Genomic DNA, 20,588 nt, shown 5'->3' on the forward strand with positions numbered 1-20,588 from the left:
TACAGTGCCTGCACTCTGAAGGAGGGGTGTTAATGTTGCAGTTTAAAAACTGAAGTGTAAAGCACCCTTCTGGCAAGACAGTGATGGAGTGAATGATGGTGAAAGTTTTTCTTTTTCGGGCCACCCTGCCTTGGTGGGAATCGGCCAGTGTGATAAAAAAAAAAAAACAATCGGGAAAAGATTTTCTATCATTTCATAAGAATTTTTATTTTTTTTTTTTTTTTTGAAATTTTGCGACACCAGAAGACACCTCAGGATTTGGGGTTGGGACAGTCAAGGGGTTAAAATCACTAAGAGTCTCTCGACTCATGATGCCATAGGAATACTATGTAATAATAATCTCTCTTGGGCACATTAAATGTCTTATTTTAAGTTAATATAGACATTTTCATTAATCCATCTATGATATTTTCTTTAAAATTATATAATAAACACGTTACATGGCATATAAATATTATTTATACATACACCCACAAAATAAAAATTGACATAAATATGATATTTGTTTACAAAGAGGCTTTGTAGGAATGTCGGAAGAATTACGTTTTCTCTAGTCAAACACTTGGGGATAACTGTAGATAAATATTCCTTTTGTATGCCTTCACTCTGTATATAGCAATTCATGACCCTTGTGAGTTTAGTACTTCTTTTTATTATGATTATAATAATAATAACTTGTAATAATATTTTTTTTTTATTATCACACTGGCCGATTCCCACCAAGGCAGGGTGGCCCGAAAAAGAAAAACTTTCACCATCATTCACTCCATCACTGTCTTGCCAGAAGGGTGCTTTACACTACAGTTTTTAAACTGCAACATTAACGCCCTTCCTTCATAATAATTTGTCAGAGCATCATTCCTTCTAAAAATTACATTGAGAATGGAAGTGTTGGTCTTTATTAATTCTACTGTACCACTGTGGAGACAATTTGTACACAATGTGAGGTGTTTGTAACAATTTGTACACCCTGCCTTGGTGGGAATCGGCCAGTGTGATGATAAAAAAAAAAACAGAGACATTGTCTGTTTGTTGACATAGTGGGTGGGGTGGCCAGGCTGGCTTCCCTACACTACCCTACCTACCAGACAACTTTCTACAAATAAATACTCTTCGCCTTTCACCCTACATTAAGACTACAAATATTTTAAGGTAAGTAATAAATGTACTGTATATGCATTTTATCACTGTATGGAACTTTAAACATTGTCATAGTATATTATGTGTGGGTGGGGGTGGCCAGGAAGGCTACCACACCTAACCTCTTACAGTAAATACTACTCACCTTTTGCCCTACATTAAGACTACGAATATTTTAAGGTAAATAATGAGTGTACTGTGTGTGGATTTTACTTTTCATTGTTTTTTAAAGCCTAGTTCTATTGCTCACTTAATATATGTTAGTGTAAACTTGTTATCTGGCATTTATATGTATTTATAAGTGGAAAAAATAGCGTTCTGCTTTCCGGCGATGTCTGCTTTCTGGTAGTAGTCTGGAACCTAACCTGCCATATAAGTGGGGCCCTACTGTATGGTATGGTATGGTATTGTATTTTATTCATTTTTGTGTATCTGTTAGAAATACCATACCATAATTTTATTTTTTATTTTTTTTATTTTTTATTATCACACCGGCCGATTCCCACCAAGGCAGGGTGGCCCGAAAAAGAAAAACTTTCACCATCATTCACTCCATCACTGTCTTGCCAGAAGGGTGCTTTACACTACAGTTTTTAAACTGCAACATTAACACCCCTCCTTCAGAGTGCAGGCACTGTACTTCCCATCTCCAGGACTCAAGTCCGGCCTGCCGGTTTCCCTGAATCCCTTCATAAATGTTACTTTGCTCACACTCCAACAGCACGTCAAGTATTAAAAACCATTTGTCTCCATTCACTCCTATCAAACACGCTCATGCATGCCTGCTGGAAGTCCAAGCCCCTCGCACACAAAACCTCCTTTACCCCCTCCCTCCAACCCTTCCTAGGCCGACCCCTACCCCGCCTTCCTTCCACTACAGACTGATACACTCTTGAAGTCATTCTGTTTCGCTCCATTCTCTCTACATGTCCGAACCACCTCAACAACCCTTCCTCAGCCCTCTGGACAACAGTTTTGGTAATCCCGCACCTCCTCCTAACTTCCAAACTATGAATTCTCTGCATTATATTCACACCACACATTGCCCTCAGACATGACATCTCCACTGCCTCCAGCCTTCTCCTCGCTGCAACATTCATCACCCACGCTTCACACCCATATAAGAGCGTTGGTAAAACTATACTCTCATACATTCCCCTCTTTGCCTCCAAGGACAAAGTTCTTTGTCTCCACAGACTCCTAAGTGCACCACTCACTCTTTTTCCCTCATCAATTCTATGATTCACCTCATCTTTCATAGACCCATCCGCTGACACATCCACTCCCAAATATCTGAATACGTTCACCTCCTCCATACTCTCTCCCTCCAATCTGATATTCAATCTTTCATCACCTAATCTTTTTGTTATCCTCATAACCTTACTCTTTCCTGTATTCACCTTTAATTTTCTTCTTTTGCACACCCTACCAAATTCATCCACCAATCTCTGCAACTTCTCTTCAGAATCTCCCAAGAGCACAGTGTCATCAGCAAAGAGCAGCTGTGACAACTCCCACTTTGTGTGTGATTCTTTATCTTTTAACTCCACGCCTCTTGCCAAGACCCTCGCATTTACTTCTCTTACAACCCCATCTATAAATATATTAAACAACCACGGTGACATCACACATCCTTGTCTAAGGCCTACTTTTACTGGAAAAAAAATTTCCCTCTTTCCTACATACTCTAACTTGAGCCTCACTATCCTCGTAAAAACTCTTCACTGCTTTCAGTAACCTACCTCCTACACCATACACTTGCAACATCTGCCACATTGCCCCCCTATCCACCCTGTCATACGCCTTTTCTAAATCCATAAATGCCACAAAGACCTCTTTAGCCTTATCTAAATACTGTTCACTTATATGTTTCACTGTAAACACCTGGTCCACACACCCCCTACCTTTCCTAAAGCCTCCTTGTTCATCTGCTATCCTATTCTCCGTCTTACTCTTAATTCTTTCAATTATAACTCTACCATACACTTTACCAGGTACACTCAACAGACTTATCCCCCTATAATTTTTGCACTCTCTTTTATCCCCTTTGCCTTTATACAAAGGAACTATGCATGAGGAAATTAAATCTTCATCAGAGTACAAAACAAATTCTGGCCACAAAATAGAGCGAAACACCAACGTCAAAGACCTGGGAGTGATCATGTCGGAGGATCTCACCTTCAAGGACCATAACATTGTATCAATCGCATCTGCTAGAAAAATGACAGGATGGATAATGAGAACCTTCAAAACTAGGGAGGCCAAGCCCATGATGACACTCTTCAGGTCACTTGTACTATCTAGGCTGGAATATTGCTGCACACTAACAGCACCTTTCAAGGCAGGTGAAATTGCCGACCTAGAAAATGTACAGAGAACTTTCACGGCGCGCATAACGGAGATAAAACACCTCAATTATTGGGAGCGCTTGAGGTTCCTAAACCTGTATTCCCTGGAACGCAGGAGGGAGAGATACATGATTATATACACCTGGAAAATCCTAGAGGGACTAGTACCGAACTTGCACACGAAAATCACCCACTACGAAAGCAAAAGACTTGGCAGACGATGCACCATCCCCCCAATGAAAAGCAGGGGTGTCACTAGCACGTTAAGAGACCATACAATAAGTGTCAGGGGCCCGAGACTGTTCAACTGCCTCCCAGCACACATAAGGGGGATTACCAACAGACCCCTGGCAGTCTTCAAGCTGGCACTGGACAAGCACCTAAAGTCAGTTCCGGATCAGCCGGGCTGTGGCTCGTATGTTGGTTTGCGTGCAGCCAGCAGCAACAGCCTGGTTGATCAGGCTCTGATCCACCAGGAGGCCTGGTCTCAGACCGGGCCGCGGGGGCGTTGACCCCCGGAACTCTCTCCAGGTAAACTCCAGGTATGCTCTCTGCCAATCCCTAGGTACCTTACCCTCTTCCATACATTTATTAAATAATTGCACCAACCACTCCAAAACTATATCCCCACCTGCTTTTAACATTTCTATCTTTATCCCATCAATCCCGGCTGCCTTACCCCCTTTCATTTTACCTACTGCCTCACGAACTTCCCCCACACTCACAACTGGCTCTTCCTCACTCCTACAAGATGTTATTCCTCCTTGTCCTATACACGAAATCACAGCTTCCCTATCTTCATCAACATTTAACAATTCCTCAAAATATTCCTTCCATCTTCCCAATACCTCTAACTCTCCATTTAATAACTCTCCTCTCCTATTTTTAACTGACAAATCCATTTGTTCTCTAGGCTTTCTTAACTTGTTAATCTCACTCCAAAACTTTTTCTTATTTTCAACAAAATTTGTTGATAACATCTCACCCACTCTCTCATTTGCTCTCTTTTTACATTGCTTCACCACTCTCTTAACTTCTCTCTTTTTCTCCATATACTCTTCCCTCCTTGCATCACTTCTACTTTGTAAAAACTTCTCATATGCTAACTTTTTCTCCCTTACTACTCTCTTTACATCATCATTCCACCAATCGCTCCTCTTCCCTCCTGCACCCACTTTCCTGTAACCACAAACTTCTGCTGAACACTCTAACACTACATTTTTAAACCTACCCCATACCTCTTCGACCCCATTGCCTATGCTCTCATTAGCCCATCTATCCTCCAATAGCTGTTTATATCTTACCCTAACTGCCTCCTCTTTTAGTTTATAAACCTTCACCTCTCTCTTCCCTGATGCTTCTATTCTCCTTGTATCCCATCTACCTTTTACTCTCAGTGTAGCTACAACTAGAAAGTGATCTGATATATCTGTGGCCCCTCTATAAACATGTACATCCTGAAGTCTACTCAACAGTCTTTTATCTACCAATACATAATCCAACAAACTACTGTCATTTCGCCCTACATCATATCGTGTATACTTATTTATCCTCTTTTTCTTAAAATATGTATTACCTATAACTAAACCCCTTTCTATACAAAGTTCAATCAAAGGGCTCCCATTATCATTTACACCTGGCACCCCAAACTTACCTACCACACCCTCTCTAAAAGTTTCTCCTACTTTAGCATTCAAGTCCCCTACCACAATTACTCTCTCACTTGGTTCAAAGGCTCCTATACATTCACTTAACATCTCCCAAAATCTCTCTCTCTCCTCTGCATTCCTCTCCTCTCCAGGTGCATACACGCTTATTATGACCCACTTCTCGCATCCAACCTTTACTTTAATCCACATAATTCTTGAATTTACACATTCATATTCTCTTTTCTCCTTCCATAACTGATCATTTAACATTACTGCTACCCCTTCCTTTGCTCTAACTCTCTCAGATACTCCAGATTTAATCCCATTTATTTCCCCCCACTGAAACTCTCCTACCCCCTTCAGCTTTGTTTCGCTTAGGGCCAGGACATCCAACTTCTTTTCATTCATAACATCAGCAATCATCTGTTTCTTGTCATCCGCACTACATCCACGCACATTTAAGCAACCCAGTTTTATAAAGTTTTTCTTCTTCTCTTTTTTAGTAATTGTATACAGGAGAAGGGGTTACTAGCCCATTGCTCCCGGCATTTTAGTCGCCTGATACGACACGCATGGCTTACGGAGGAAAGATTCTTTTCCACTTCCCCATGGACAATAGAAGAAATAAAAAAGAACAAGAGCTATTTAGAAAAAGGAGAAAAACCTAGATGTATGTATATATATATATGCATGTGCGTGTCTGTGAAGTGTGACCAAAGTGTAAGTAGGAGTAGCAAGATATCCCTGTTATCTTAGCGTGTTTATGAGACAGAAAAAGAAACCAGCAATCCTACCATCATGCAAAACAGTTACAGGTTTTTGTTTCACAGTCATCTGGCAGGACGGTAGTACTTCCCTGGGTGGTTGCTGTCTACCAACCTACTACATATATTTTATATCATATTTAAAAAATATCATCCATACCGTACTGCATTCCATACCATACTGTATCTGGCAGTGGTATGGTACAGTATTTTGTTTATTCTTCACGCTTGTCACAGACACTGTACTGTAATTTCGTACCATACTTCTTTAACATAAAATCAGTGGTACCATACCAAATTCTGTATCTTAATGTACTGTTGTGGCAGCCTTGCTCTATAGTTAAGGTGACAGTAGGGTTAATATGACTCCTCTACTTTTCCACTCTTTAAGTCAATGACCAATCTACCTTACACCATTGTTGTTACAGCTTAACACATGCTGGCCATCTCCTGTTAAGATAGGGTGACCCAAAAAAATGGAAATATGTAAACTCTTCATATAATGGACTATTAAGGTAGAGCAGATGACTAGTAATGGCATTTGTGGTGGCTAGAGAAGAGATTACTTTGCTATGATAGTAACAATAATGGACAGTCATGTAACAAACATGCTTTGTCTATTTTTCTGAATTAGTTGACCCAGTGAATTTTGTTTTGTATTTCTGAAGTTCGTTATTTGGAGGTCTGTTATATGGAAGGTTTACTGTACATTTATCATCATTTATTTAATAGCCATCTTGCCAAAAGTGTGAAGAAATCACAGTTCAAATAACCCACTGAACTGCAGCATTCACAGTAAGTAAGTAAGTAAGTTTATTCAGGTATACACAAATACAGTTACATATAATTATCATACATAGCAGCATATGTGTAGAGAACCTGGGATAACCCAAAAAAGTCAGACAGTGACTTATTTCCATTGGGGTCCTTTTACCTTATTATTATAATATAAAGGTTATAATATTTTTTATTATTCTACAATGAAGATAACATCTTATTATCATACTAAAAAGACTATCTACTTCACCAAGGTCATTAAGACTATCTACAATACGAGGGTACAATTGTTGAGTAAAAGGACACAAATGCAACTAATGTGACATTTTATTGTGGCAACGTTTCACTCTCCAGGAGCTTGATCAAGGTAACAGCTTGACAGTTGTTACCTTTATCAAGGTAACAGCTTGACAGTTGTTACCTTTATCAAGGTAACAGCTTGTTAAAGCTCCTGGAGAACAAAATGTTGCCACAATAAAATGTCACATTAGTTGCACTTGTGTCCTTTTACTCAACATATTGTTGGTAATTCTACCAACATTAATACAGCATTCACAGTTGTTCAGAGTGTGGGCACTGCCCCTCATGCCACTAGAACTCAAGTCTGGCTTAATGGTTTCTCTGAATCTTTTCATAAATGTTGCCTTGCTCACACTCCAACAGCATATCAAGCCATATAAACCACTTGTCTCCACTTAGTCCATTCTAATGTGCTCATACAAGCTTGCTAGATGCTCAAGTCCCTAGTACTCAAAGCCTCTTTTATAAACCTTCTTCCTCCACCTTTTCCTGGGATAACCTCTGCTCTTCCTTCCACTCTAGAGTTATGCACTCTCATGGTTGTTTTATTTTGCTTCTTTCTTTCTGAACTCTTTCACTCTCTAGACTCCTGAAATTAATATTGCTGTCAGTTTCCACTTTAAAAAAAAAAAAAACTTCTGAAATAATGTTTTTTTTTAAGGTAATGGTACCAAAAGTACAAAATTTGATGGAAAACTTACAGAATTATGCAGGCGAGAGTTAGTGGTCTTGATGCAGTTTAGGCTTCAGCAGTTTTGCCCACTTTGAATCCTATTTTAACCCCTTTAGTGTCCAGACCCCCAATCTGGAAAGTGTTCACAGTGTCCAAGAATTTAAAAAAAAAAATTTTTATGTTTTCTTATGAAATGGTAGAGAATCTTGTTCTGAAGGTAATAAAACAAAAAGTACGAAATTTGATGGGAAATTTATGAAGTTACACTTTTGCGAATTTTGCTGTGTCAGTGATATTTATGCGTTGTCGATTGTTTTCATTTTGAGTCCTATTTTAAACCAATTTCATTATTCCAGTTGACCAGATTCTTGGCTATTTTGTTAGTATGTCTTCCATTTTATCAACTGAGCACAAGGAACTGCCCAGTCATCTATTTCAACTACAAAATAAAGTGATCAGAAATTGGTAATTTGGCCAATTTCACACAAATTTCAAAATAGTGGACCCCCGACTTACGATATTAATCTGTTCCTGAGAGCACATCATAAGACGAAATTATCGTAAGTTGAATTAATTTTCCCCAAAAGAAATAATGGAAATCAAAGTATGAAAAAAAAAGGGTGAGTGGTGCACTTAGGAGTCTGTGGAGACAAAGAACTTTGTCCTTGGAGGCAAAGAGGGGAATGTATGAGAGTATAGTTTTACCAACGCTCTTATATGGGTGTGAAGCATGGGTGATGAATGTTGCAGCGAGGAGAAGGCTGGAGGCAGTGGAGATGTCATGTCTGAGAGCAATGTGTGGTGTGAATATAATGCAGAGAATTCGTAGTTTGGAAGTTAGGAGGAGGTGCGGGATTACCAAAACTGTTGTCCAGAGGGCTGAGGAAGGGTTGTTGAGGTGGTTCGGACATGTGGAGAGAATGGAGCGAAACAGAATAACTTCAAGAGTGTATCAGTCTGTAGTGGAAGGAAGGCGGGGTAGGGGTCAGCCTAGGAAAGGTTGGAGGGAGGGGGTAAAGGAGGTTTTGTGTGCGAGGGGCTTGGACTTCCAGCAGGCATGTGTGAGCGTGTTTGATAGGAGTGAATGGAGACAAATGGTTTTTAATACTTGACGTGCTGTTGGAGTGTGAGCAAAGTAACATTTATGAAGGGGTTCAGGGAAACCGGCAGGCCGGACTTGAGTCCTGGAGATGGGAAGTACAGTGCCTGCACTCTGAAGGAGGGGTGTTAATGTTGCAGTTTAAAAACTGTAGTGTAAAGCACCCTTCTGGCAAGACAGTGATGGAGTGAATGATGGTGAAAGTTTTTCTTTTTCGGGCCATCCTGCCTTGGTGGGAATCGGCCAGTGTGATAATAAAAAAAATAATAAATGAAATATGCATTTTCCTACACACAAAAAGAAGGATACATGCATAATATATATTGTATAATAAAGAATAAATGACACTTACCTTTATTGCAGATGTGGTGATGAGTGATGGGAGGGAGGGAAGGGAGATGATGGAGGTGTCATTATTTTTTGGAAGGGGAATACCCTTCCGTAAGGACTTTAGGTAGCAAGTCCTTTTCCAGGGGCTACTTCTCTTCTTCTTTTAATGCCACTGGGAACAACTTGAGAGTCACTGGACCTCTGTCGCACCAAAAATCTGTCCATAGAGCTCTGTACCTTGCGTTCCTTTAAGATTTTCCTAAAGTGATTCACAACATTGTCATTGTAAAAGTCACCAGCACAGCTTGCAATAGCTGTGTCAGGGTGATTTTCTTCCATAAAGGTTTGCAGTTCAACCCACTTTGCACACATTTCCCTAATATTTTAAGAAGGCAACTTCCTCAATTTCTCTCTCCCCTCCTCTGAAGCAATTTTTTCAGTTGTGGCCTCTTGCTGTTGCAGATGCTCTTGCAGCTCATCAGTGGTTAGTTCTTCATTGTTGTCCTCCACCAACTCTTCCACATCCTCCCCACTAACCTCCAACCCCAAAGACTTTCCCAATACCACAATAGATTCCACAACTGGCATAGGCTCCTGATGGTTAGCCCTAAACCCTTCAAAATCCCTCTCTTCTACACATTCTGGCCACAATTTCCTCCAAGCAGCATTCAAGGTCCTCTTAGGCACTCCCTCCCAAGCCTTACCTATAAGGTTTACACAATTGAGGAAACTAAAGTGATTTTTCCAAAACTCTCTTAGGGTCAATCGAGTGTCTGAAGTCACTTCAAAGCACTTTTGAAACATTGCTTTGGTATACAGTTTTTTGAAATTTGAAATGACCTGCTGGTCCATGAGCTGGAGGAGAGGAGTGTTATTAGGAGACAAGAATTTCACTTTAATGAAGCTCAGCTCCCCCGAAATTCACTCTGTCAAGTCTGAAGGATGACCAGGAGCATTGTCTAATACCAGGCGGCACTTAAGCTCCAATTTATTTTCCAGGAGGTAATTTTTCACAGTGGGGCCAAACACATGGTAAAACCAGTCATAGAAAAAGTCCCTAGTGACCCATGCCTTACTGTTTGCCCTCCACATCACACACAAATTAGCCTTGAAAACATTGTTTTTCCTGAACACTCTGGGAGTTTCAGAGTGATACATGAGTAGAGGCTTCACTCTGCAGTCACCACTAGCATTACAACACAACATTAAGGTCAGCCTGTCTTTCATAGGCTTGTGTCCTGGCAGTGCTTTTTCCTCCTGTGTAATGTAGGTCCTGTTTGGCATTTTCTTCCAAAAGAGGCCTGTTTTGTCACAATTAAACACTTGTTGGGGTTTCAATCCTTCAGCCTCTATGTACCCCTGGAATTCCTGCACATATTTTTCAGCTGCTTTTTGGTCTGAACTGGCAGCCTCACCGTGACTTATCACACTATGTATGACACTACGATTCTTAAATCTCTCAAACCAACCTTTGCTGTCCTTAAATTCACCCATATCACCACTAGTTGCAGGCATCTTTTTTAATTAAATCGTCATGCAACTGCTTTGCCTTTTCACATATGATCGCTTGAGAGATGCTATCTCCTGATATCTATTTTTCTTTTATCCACACCAATAGCAGTCTCTCAACATCTTCGAGTACTTGCGATCTGTGTTTCATAAAGATACATGCACCTTTTGCAACAACAGCTTCCTTGATTGCCTTTTTGTTGGCCTGGATAGTAGCGATGGTTGACTGGGGTTTGTTGTACAACCGGGCCAGCTCAGAGGCATGCACTCCACTTTCAAACTTATTAATTATCTCTGTCTTCATTTCAGTAGTAATTTTCACCCTTTTTACCACAGGGTTGGCACTAGAAGCTTTCTTTGGGCCCATGGTGGCTTATTTAGCAGTTACAAGCACTAAAAACACTGGAATAATACAAAATGTTCTGAATGTATGCTTGGAAGTGACTACACTGGCTTGTAAATATTGGCACACTAACTGAAGGCAGGCCAGCTGAGGTGCGCTTAGGCCAGCCAGATGCTGGATGCGTATGGGACGAACGATGTAAGTCGAGTTTTTCAACATAGGTCGGGGTCAAATTTTTACGCTGACAAGCATGGTACGTTGGTTTTATCATAGGTTGAGATCATCGTAAGTCGGGGGTTTACTACCAGTTCAAAATAGGGTTCAGAAGAAGCAGTGCAGGCATTCCTGGCACTAATGTAACATTTCCTCTGTTCATTAGTTATGTTCCCAGGCTTTACACATGAATTCCATTTTGAATTATTATTCACAAGAAATTTTTATTCACTCAAAAAAAATAGAAGATTTAGTGTTATGCAATATCGTCTAAATAATATCAGTTCATTCATGAACAAATATTAGACTCACCAGTTGGATGAGTGATGTGATTTGTTTACTCTTGAATATCAATGAAAAACATTTTCACTTCTTTAAGCTCAATTTCAAGCTATTTTCAGTCCTGTAACCAATAAAAATCATCTCTATTTCTGTGATACCTCTTCCATTCTATCAAATGAGACCAACAAACTGAGAATACAATCATAAAAACCATATGAAAATACACTGTAAATTCATTGTTTTAAACCAAAACCACTGTTGCATTTTTCTCTGATTATGCACTATGGGCTGCAGGATTTTTTTTTATATAGTGCAGACTTACAGCATAGACTCATTCTTTCATATCTAGGCCCAAAATTACTGCTCACAGCTTATATGAGTGAGCTGACTTCATAGCATAGTACTATGTCATGGACAGCGACCTCAAACTCAAACTTTGCATAGACAGCAAAGGGATTAAATACAGGAGCGCCCCCGCTTATACAGAAGGTTTGGTTCTGGGCTACCATTATAAAGCAAAAATCAGTGTAAAGTGAAACATAGCCTTTTTTCACTTTCAAGTGCATATAAAAGCCTGATAACAATGTTTACACTATTATATATTAAGTGAGCAGTAGAGCTAGGCCTAAAAAATGCACATACAGTATACACATATTGTAAGTGAAGCAGTGAAGAGTTTTTACGAGGATAGTGAGGCTCAAGTTAGAGTACATAGGAAAGAGGGAAATTATTTCCCAGTAAAAGTAGGCCTTAGACAAGGATGTGTGATGTCACCGTGGTTGTTTAATATATTTATAGATGGGGTTGTAAGAGAAGTGAATGTGAGGGTCTTGACAAGAGGCGTGGAGTTAAAAGATAAAGAATCACACATAAAGTGGGAGTTGTCACAGTTGCTCTTTGCTGATGACACTGTGCTCTTGGGAGATTCTGAAGAGAAGTTGCAGAGATTGGTGGATGAATTTGGTAGGGTGTGCAAAAGAAGAAAATTAAAAGTGAATACAGGAAAGAGTAAGGTTATGAGGATAACAAAAATATTAGGTGATGAAAGATTGGATATCAGATTGGAGGGAGAGAGTATGGAGGAGGTGAATGTATTCAGATATTTGGGAGTGGATGTGTCAGCGGATGGGTCTATGAAAGATGAGGTGAATCATAGAATTGATGAGGGGAAAAGGGTGAGTGGTGCACTTAGGAGTCTGTGGAGACAAAGAACTTTGTCCTTGGAGGCAAAGAGGGGAATGTATGAGAGTATAGTTTTACCAACACTCTTATATGGGTGTGAAGCATGGGTGATGAATGTTGCAGCAAGGAGAAGGCTGGAGGCAGTGGAGATGTCATGTCTGAGGGCAATGTGTGGTGTGAATATAATGCAGAGAATTCGTAGTTTGGAAGTTAGGAGGAGGTGCGGGATTACCAAAACTGTTGTCCAGAGGGCTGAGGAAGGGTTGTTGAGGTGGTTCGGACATGTAGAGAGAATGGAGCGAAACAGAATGACTTCAAGAGTGTATCAGTCTGTAGTGGAAGGAAGGCGGGGTAGGGGTCGGCCTAGGAAAGGTTGGAGGGACGGGGTAAAGGAGGTTTTGTGTGCGAGGGGCTTGGACTTTCAGCAGGCGTGCGTGAGCGTGTTTGATAGGAGTGAATGGAGACGAATGGTTTTTAATACTTGACGTGCTGTTGGAGTGTGAGCAAAGTAACATTTATGAAGGGGTTCAGGGAAACCGGCAGGCCGGACTTGAGTCCTGGAGATGGGAAGTACAGTGCCTGCACTCTGAAGGAGGGGTGTTAATGTTGCAGTTTAAAAACTGTAGTGTAAAGCACCCTTCTGGCAAGACAGTGATGGAGTGAATGATGGTGAAAGTTTTTCTTTTTCAGGCCACCCTGCCTTGGTGGGAATCGGCCAGTGTGATAATAAAAAAAAAAAATATTTTCGTCCTTAGCTTATAGTGAGTGGTGATTATATTTATTGTAGGAAGTCTGAATTTTATTTATTTTATGTCTTTGCAAACAGTACATTGAGATTTTGCATTTACAATAGTGGGTTGCAATGCAAAGAGAGCCTCTATTATGCCTATAAATGAGGAATAATTATAATAGAAAACTGCTGTACTATTAGCAAAGCAGTGTAAAGCGAAGTGCGGTAAAGTAGGGCCACCCTCTACAAAATAACAATTATGTATCTTCCTTATGTTTTGATTTTAAAGCCAAAAATGTAAATATGTATTTAAAATTATTCGGTACATGTCATGGCACTTAAAGTCGCAGTTTCCAAGATCCTCTCTACAACGTTAAGTGAGGACTTACTGTATATGGGTGGGAATGGTTGGATTTGAGATGGACTTGCCTAATATGCACCAGTAGACCTGTAGCAGTTCCTCCAATCTTATGTTCTTATTGTGATTATGTCTGGAATATGACAGTAATTAGTCATGACAACAGTAAATTAATATTGATAGGATAAAATTGTTACATTGGCTGAAATTTGACAATGATGACAGTGAATTGACAGTGATGCTTGTAACTTTTATGTTACAAGTTTTTAATGACCACAAGGTTCTAAAGCTTTGTAATTTATGAAACTCTTAACTTTATTTTTTTGTTATTAACACATCGGCTGTTTCCCACCGAGGTAGGGTGGCCCGAAAATGAAAAACTTTCACCATCATTCACTATCACTGTCTTGCCACAGGTGCGCTTACACTACAATTATAAAACTGTAACATTAACACACCTTCTTCAGCATGCAGGCACTGTACTTCCCATCTCCAAGACTCAAGTCCAGCCTGCCGGTTTCCCTGAATCCCTTCATAAATATTACCCTGCTCACACTCCAACAGCATGTCAAGTCCTAAAAACCATTTGTCTTTATTCGCTCCTATCTAACATGGTAACAACTGCTTGATGGAAGTCCAAGCCCCTCACACACTAAACCTCCTTTACCCCCTCCCTCCAACCTTTCCTAGGCCGACTTCTACCCTGCCTTCCCTCCACTACAGATTTACACACTCTCGAAGTCATTCTATTTTGTTCCAGCCTCTCTACATGTCCGAACCACCTCAACAACCCCTCCTCAGCCCTCTGGATAATAGTTTTGGTAATCCCGCACCTCATCCTAATTTCCAAACTACGAATTCTCTGCATTATATTCACACCACACATTGCCCTCAGACATGACATCTCCACTGCCTCCATCCTTCTCTATGTTGCAACATTCACCACCCATGCTTCACATCTATACAAGAGCATTGGTATAACTATACTCTCATACATTCCCTCTTTGCTTCTATGAACAAAGTTCTTTGTCTCCACAGACTCCTCAGTGCACCACTCATCTTTTAGCCCCTCGTCAATTCTGTGATTCACCTCATCTTTCATAGACCCATCTGCTGACACGTCCACTCCTAAATAGCTGAATACCTTCACTTCCTCCATACTCTCTCCCTCCAATCTGATATCCAATCTTTCGCTATCTAATTTTTTGTTATTCTTATCACCTTTCTCTTTCCTATATTCACTTTTAGTTTTCTTCTTTTATATACCCTACCAAACTCATCCACCAACCTCTGCAACTTCTCTTCAAAATCTCTCAAAAGCACAGTGTCACCAGCAAAAAGCAAGTGTGACAACTCCCACTTTGTGTTAGATTCTTTATCTTTTAACCCCACACCTCTTGCCAACACCTGATCATTCACTTCTCTTACAACCCCATCTTTTTTTTTTTTTTCAACAAGTCAGCCGTCTCCCACCGAGGCAGGGTGACCCAAAAAAGAAAGAAAATCCCCAAAAAGAAAATACTTTCATCATCATTCAACACTTTCACCACACTCACACATTATCACTGTTTTTGCAGAGGTGCTCAGAATATAACAGTTTAGAAGCATATACATATAAAGATACATAACATATCCCTCCAAACTGCCAATATCCCAAACCCCTCCTTTAAAGTGCAGGCATTGTACTTCCCATTTCCAGGACTCAAGTCCGACTATATGAAAATAACCGGTTTCCCTGAATCCCTTCACTAAATATCACCCTGCTCACACTCCAACAGATTGTCAGGTCCCAAGTACCATTCGTCTCCATTCACTCCTATCTAACACACTCACGCACGCTTGGTGGAAGTCCAAGCCCCTTGCCCACAAAACCTCCTTTACCCCCTCTCTCCAACCCTTTCGAGGACGACCCCTACCCCATCTTCCTTCCCCTATAGATTTATATGCTTTCCATATCATTCTACTTTGATTCATTCTCTCTAAATGACCAAACCATCTCAACAACCCTTCTTCTGCCCTCTGACTAATACTTTTATTTATTAACTCCACACCTTTTCCTAATTTCCACACTCCGAATTTTCTGCATAATATTTACACCACACATTGCCCTTAAACAGGACATCTCCACTGCCTCCAACCATCTCCTCGCTGCTGCATTTACTACCCAAGCTTCACACCCATATAAGAGTGTTGGTACTACTATACTTTCATAAATTCCCTTCTTTGCCTCCATAGATAACGTTTTTTGACTCCACATATACCTCAACGCACCACTCACCTTTTTTTCCTCATCAGTTCTATGATTAACCTCATCCTTCATAAATCCATCCGCCGACACGTCAACTCCCAAGTATCTGAAAACATTCACTTCTTCCATACTCCTCCTCCCGAATTTGATATCCAATTTTTCTTTATCTAAATCATTTGATACCCTCATCACCTTACTCTTTTCTATGTTCACTTTCAACTTTCTACCTTTACACACATTCCCAAACTCATCCACTAACCTTTGCAATTTTTCTTTAGAATCTCCCATAAGCACAGTATCATCAGCAAAAAGTAACTGTGTCAATTCCCATTTTGAATTTGATTCCCCAAAATTTAATCCCACCCCTCTCCCGAACACCCTAGCATTTACTTCCTTTACAACCCCATCTATAAATATATTAAACAACCATGGTGACATTACACATCCCTGTCTAAGACCTACTTTTACCGGGAAGTAGTCTCCCTCTCTTCTACACACCCCAACCTGAGCCTCACTATCCTCATAAAAACTCTTTACAGCATTTAATAACTTACCACCTATTCCATATACTTGCAACACCTGCCACATTGCTCCTCTATCCACTCTATCATATGCCTTTTTTAAATCCATAAATGCAATAAAAACTTCCCTACCTTTATCTAAATACTGTTCACATATATGCTTCAATTTAAACACTTGATCTACACATCCCCTACCCACTCTGAAACCTCCTTGCTCATCCACAATCCTACATTCTGTCTTACCTCTAATTCTTTCAATTATAACCCTACCGTACACTTTTCCTGGTATACTCAATAAACTTATTCCTCTATAATTTTTACAGTCTCTTTTGTCCCCTTTCCCTTTATATAAAGGGACTGTACATGCTCTCTGGCAATCCCTCTTTCATACATTTATTAAACAAAAGTACCAACCACTCCAACACTATATCCCTCCCTGCTTTTAACATTTCTGTCATGATCCCATCAGTTCCAGCTGCTTTACCCTCTTTCATTCTACGTAATGCCTTGCGTACCTCCCCCACACTTACATTCTGCTCTTCTTCACTCCTAAAAGATGGTATATCTCCCTGACCAGTGCATGAAATTACTGCCTCTCTTTCTTCCTTAACATTTTAAAGTTCCTCAAAATATTCTCACCATCTACCTAATACCTCCATCTCCCCATCTACTAACTCCCCTACTCTGTTTTTAACTGACAAATTCATACTTTCCCTAGGCTTTCTTAACTTGTTTAACTCACTCCAAAATTTTTTTCTTATTTTCATTAAAATTTCTTGACAGTACCTCTCCCACTCTATCATCTGCTCTCCTTTTGCACTCTCTCACCACTCTCTTTACCTTTCTTTTACTCTCCATATGCTCTGCTCTTCTTATAACACTTCTGCTTTGTAAAAACCTCTCATAAGCTACCTTTTTCTCTTTTATCACACCCTTTACTTCATCATTCCACCAATCACTCCTCTTTCCTCCTGCCCCCACCCTCCTATAACCACAAACTTCTGCCCCACATTCTAATACTGCATTTTTAAAACTATTCCAACCCTCTTCAACCCCCCCACTACTCATCTTTGCACTAGCCCACCTTTCTGCCAATAGTCGCTTATATCTCGCCCGAACTTCCTCCTCCCTTAGTTTATACACTTTCACCTCCCTCTTACTTGTTGTTGCTATTTTCCTCTTTTCCCATCTACCTCTTACTCTAACTGTAGCTACAACTAAATAATGATCCGATATGTCAGTTGCCCCTCTATAAACATGTACATCCTGGAGCATACCCATCAACCTTTTATCCACCAATACATAATCTAATAAACTATTTTCATTACGTGCTACATCATACCCCATCTATAAATACTATATTGAACAATGATGGTGACATCACATCTTTGTCTAAGGTTTACTTTTACTGAGAAATAATCTCCCTCTCTCCTGCATACTCTATCCTGAGCCTCACTATCCTCATAAAAACTTTTCACTGCTTTCAATAGCCTACCTCTTATTCCATACATTTGCAACATCTGCCACATTGTGTCCCCTATCCACCCTGTCATACACCTTTTCCAAATCCATAAATGCCACTAAAACCTCTTTCTTTACCCTTATCCAAATATTGTTCACCTTTGTGTTTCACTGTAAACACTTGGTCTACATACCCCCTTCCCTTCCTAGAGGCTCCTTGCTCATCTGCTATCCTACTCTCCATCTTTCTCTTAATTCTTTCAATAAAAACTCTCCCATACACTTTACCTGGTATACTCAACAGACTTATTCGCCTATAATTTTTGCACCCTCTTTTGTTCCCTTTGCCTTTATACAAAGGAACTGTGCATGCTCTCTGCCAATCCCTAGGTACTCTTAACTGTTTTTATAAAAAAAAAAAAATGCATGTTTTTAGTTATCAGTATTTTAATGGTAGTGCAGTTGAGAGCAGCTGTAAGAAAAACAGACTGATATTAAATAATGCACTTTTTTGTGGTTACTCAATGTTAGAAGGTATATACATTTCTTGAAGGTCTATTTCTTTACAGTGATTTGGAGTTGAAGGTTGAAGAGCTGCGCAACAATGTAATAAATAGACGGCTACGTGTTAATATGTCAGATGTAGAAAATATGGCACTAATATTATCTAGATCAAGGTAAGATATTGTCTCATCTATTTCTTTCTGTTTGGAAGGACGTGTATTCTTTTTTCATTTAGAGTAATTTACTCTTTCTACCAAAGTGTATTTATGTTGTGTGAGTGGGTGGCAGACAGCTTTGTAGATGCTCACTAGGTTATCCATGTAATTTATTGAAATTTATGTACAGTCAAGCTATATTAGTCTGACATGCAAACATTTGAATCTCAAAGATAACGAGTGTGACTGTGGTCCCAGAAATTTAGGTGTTAAAAACCAGAGCAAGTGCCATGTTGAGACAGAGCATCAATGCCAATATTGTCAGAGCTTACATAAACATATTTTCATATAAATTTCATATATGTAGATACTACACATTAAAGAACTACAAGGCATAATACTGTGACTGGAACACTACACAAATGACCTGCACATAGGAGAGAGAAGTGTATGACAATACAGTGGACCCCCGGTTAACGATTTTAATCCGTGCAAGAGGGCTCATCGTTATGCGAAATAATCGTTATGCGAATGAATTTTCCCCATAAGAAATAATGGAAATCAAATTAATCCGTGCAAGACGCCCAAAAGTATGAAAAAAATTTTTTTTTACCACATGAAATGTTAATTTTAATACACACAAACTGAAAAAGGCATGCACAATTAAATGACACTTACTTTTATTGAAGATCTGGTGATGATTGATGGGATGGGAGGAGGGGAGAGCATTATCTTCTTACTGTTTAGAAGGGGAATCCCCTTCCATTACGACTTGAGGTAGCAAGTCCTTTTCCGGGGTTACTTCCCTTCTTCTTTTAATGCCACTAGGACCAGCTTGAGAGTCACTGGACCTCTGTCGCACAACAAATCTGTCCATAGAGCTCTGTACCTCCCGTTCCTTTACGATTTGTCTAAAATGGGCCACAACATTGTCATTGAAATAGTCACCAGCACGGCTTGCAACAGCTGTGTCAGGGTGATTTTCATCTATAAAGGTTTGCAGTTCAACCCACTGTGCACACATTTCCTTAATCTTTGAAGTAGGCACAATGGATTCCACAACTGGCATAGGCTTCTCAGGGTTAGCCCCAAACCCTTCAAAATCTTTCTTAATTTCCATACTAATTCTCACCCTTTTTACCACAGGGTTGGCACTAGAAGCTTTCTTGGGGCCCATGGTCACTTATTTTCCAGAAACAGCACCGAAAATACTGTAATAATACGAAATATTCCGAGTGTATGCTTGGATGTTACCGCGGAGGCTGGCTGGTAAACAATGGGACGGAGCGGCACATGTGAGGCTGGCTGAGGGCACATTGGACGCGTCTCGGACGAAAATCGGTATGCGGGTTTTTAATCGGTATGCGGGGCAAAAATTTTGCGATAAAAGTAATCGTTATGCGGAAAAATCGCTATGCGATGCCATCGTTATGCGGGGGTCCACTGTATTTTGGTCCAACCTGGACCATTTACAAGTCACAGTGTGCCATGTAAATGATCCAAGTTAGACTGAAACATTATCATAGACTTCTCTCTCCAATGTGTGGGTTATTTGTGTGTTAACCACAGTCATAGGTAGGGTTAATTGTTAGCAAAATATGCCAAGAATCGCACAAAATCAAGGGATTACCAGCAACAACTGCACTGTAAACGATATGAGTGAGTGCATAATATGCCATCTGTGGCTGCCCAGTAAATTAGTCTGTCAAAAAAGTAGTCTCATAATTTTGTCTGGGCTAAAAAAGTTGCTGGACCATTCATTACCAGTAAATCGGTGTTGTACCTATGCATATATTTTAGAAATTTTGTAAGTGGTGTAATATTATGTGTCATATTTATTGTCCAAAGCTAAAAATGTTACATTATATTTCCACAGCAAAACAGTAACTGACCTGAAGGCAAAATTTCCTATACTTCAAGATGGTTTAAAAGGTCTTATATCAGCTGAAATGGAAAGAGCTATTTGTAATGAAAAGTAAGTACTTTACTGCTGTAAGCATTG

General features: G+C 39.9%; 1 protein-coding gene across 1 annotated transcript in view; it reads left to right on the forward strand.

Annotated features, from left to right (window-relative positions):
- The window catches only part of LOC128686986 (coiled-coil domain-containing protein AGAP005037), a gene marked incomplete at its 5' end in the record, with an annotated part of 674,061 nt that overhangs the window by 397,480 nt on the left and 255,993 nt on the right, over positions 1 to 20,588 (forward strand). The window contains 2 exon segments of the mRNA XM_070082672.1: positions 18,497 to 18,604; positions 20,463 to 20,561. Coding sequence (XP_069938773.1) covers positions 18,497 to 18,604; positions 20,463 to 20,561 — 207 coding nt within the window.

This window comes from Cherax quadricarinatus, chromosome 7 (genome assembly GCF_038502225.1).
Source record: "Cherax quadricarinatus isolate ZL_2023a chromosome 7, ASM3850222v1, whole genome shotgun sequence".
In the NCBI taxonomy this organism is placed as follows: Eukaryota; Metazoa; Arthropoda; class Malacostraca; order Decapoda; family Parastacidae; genus Cherax; species Cherax quadricarinatus.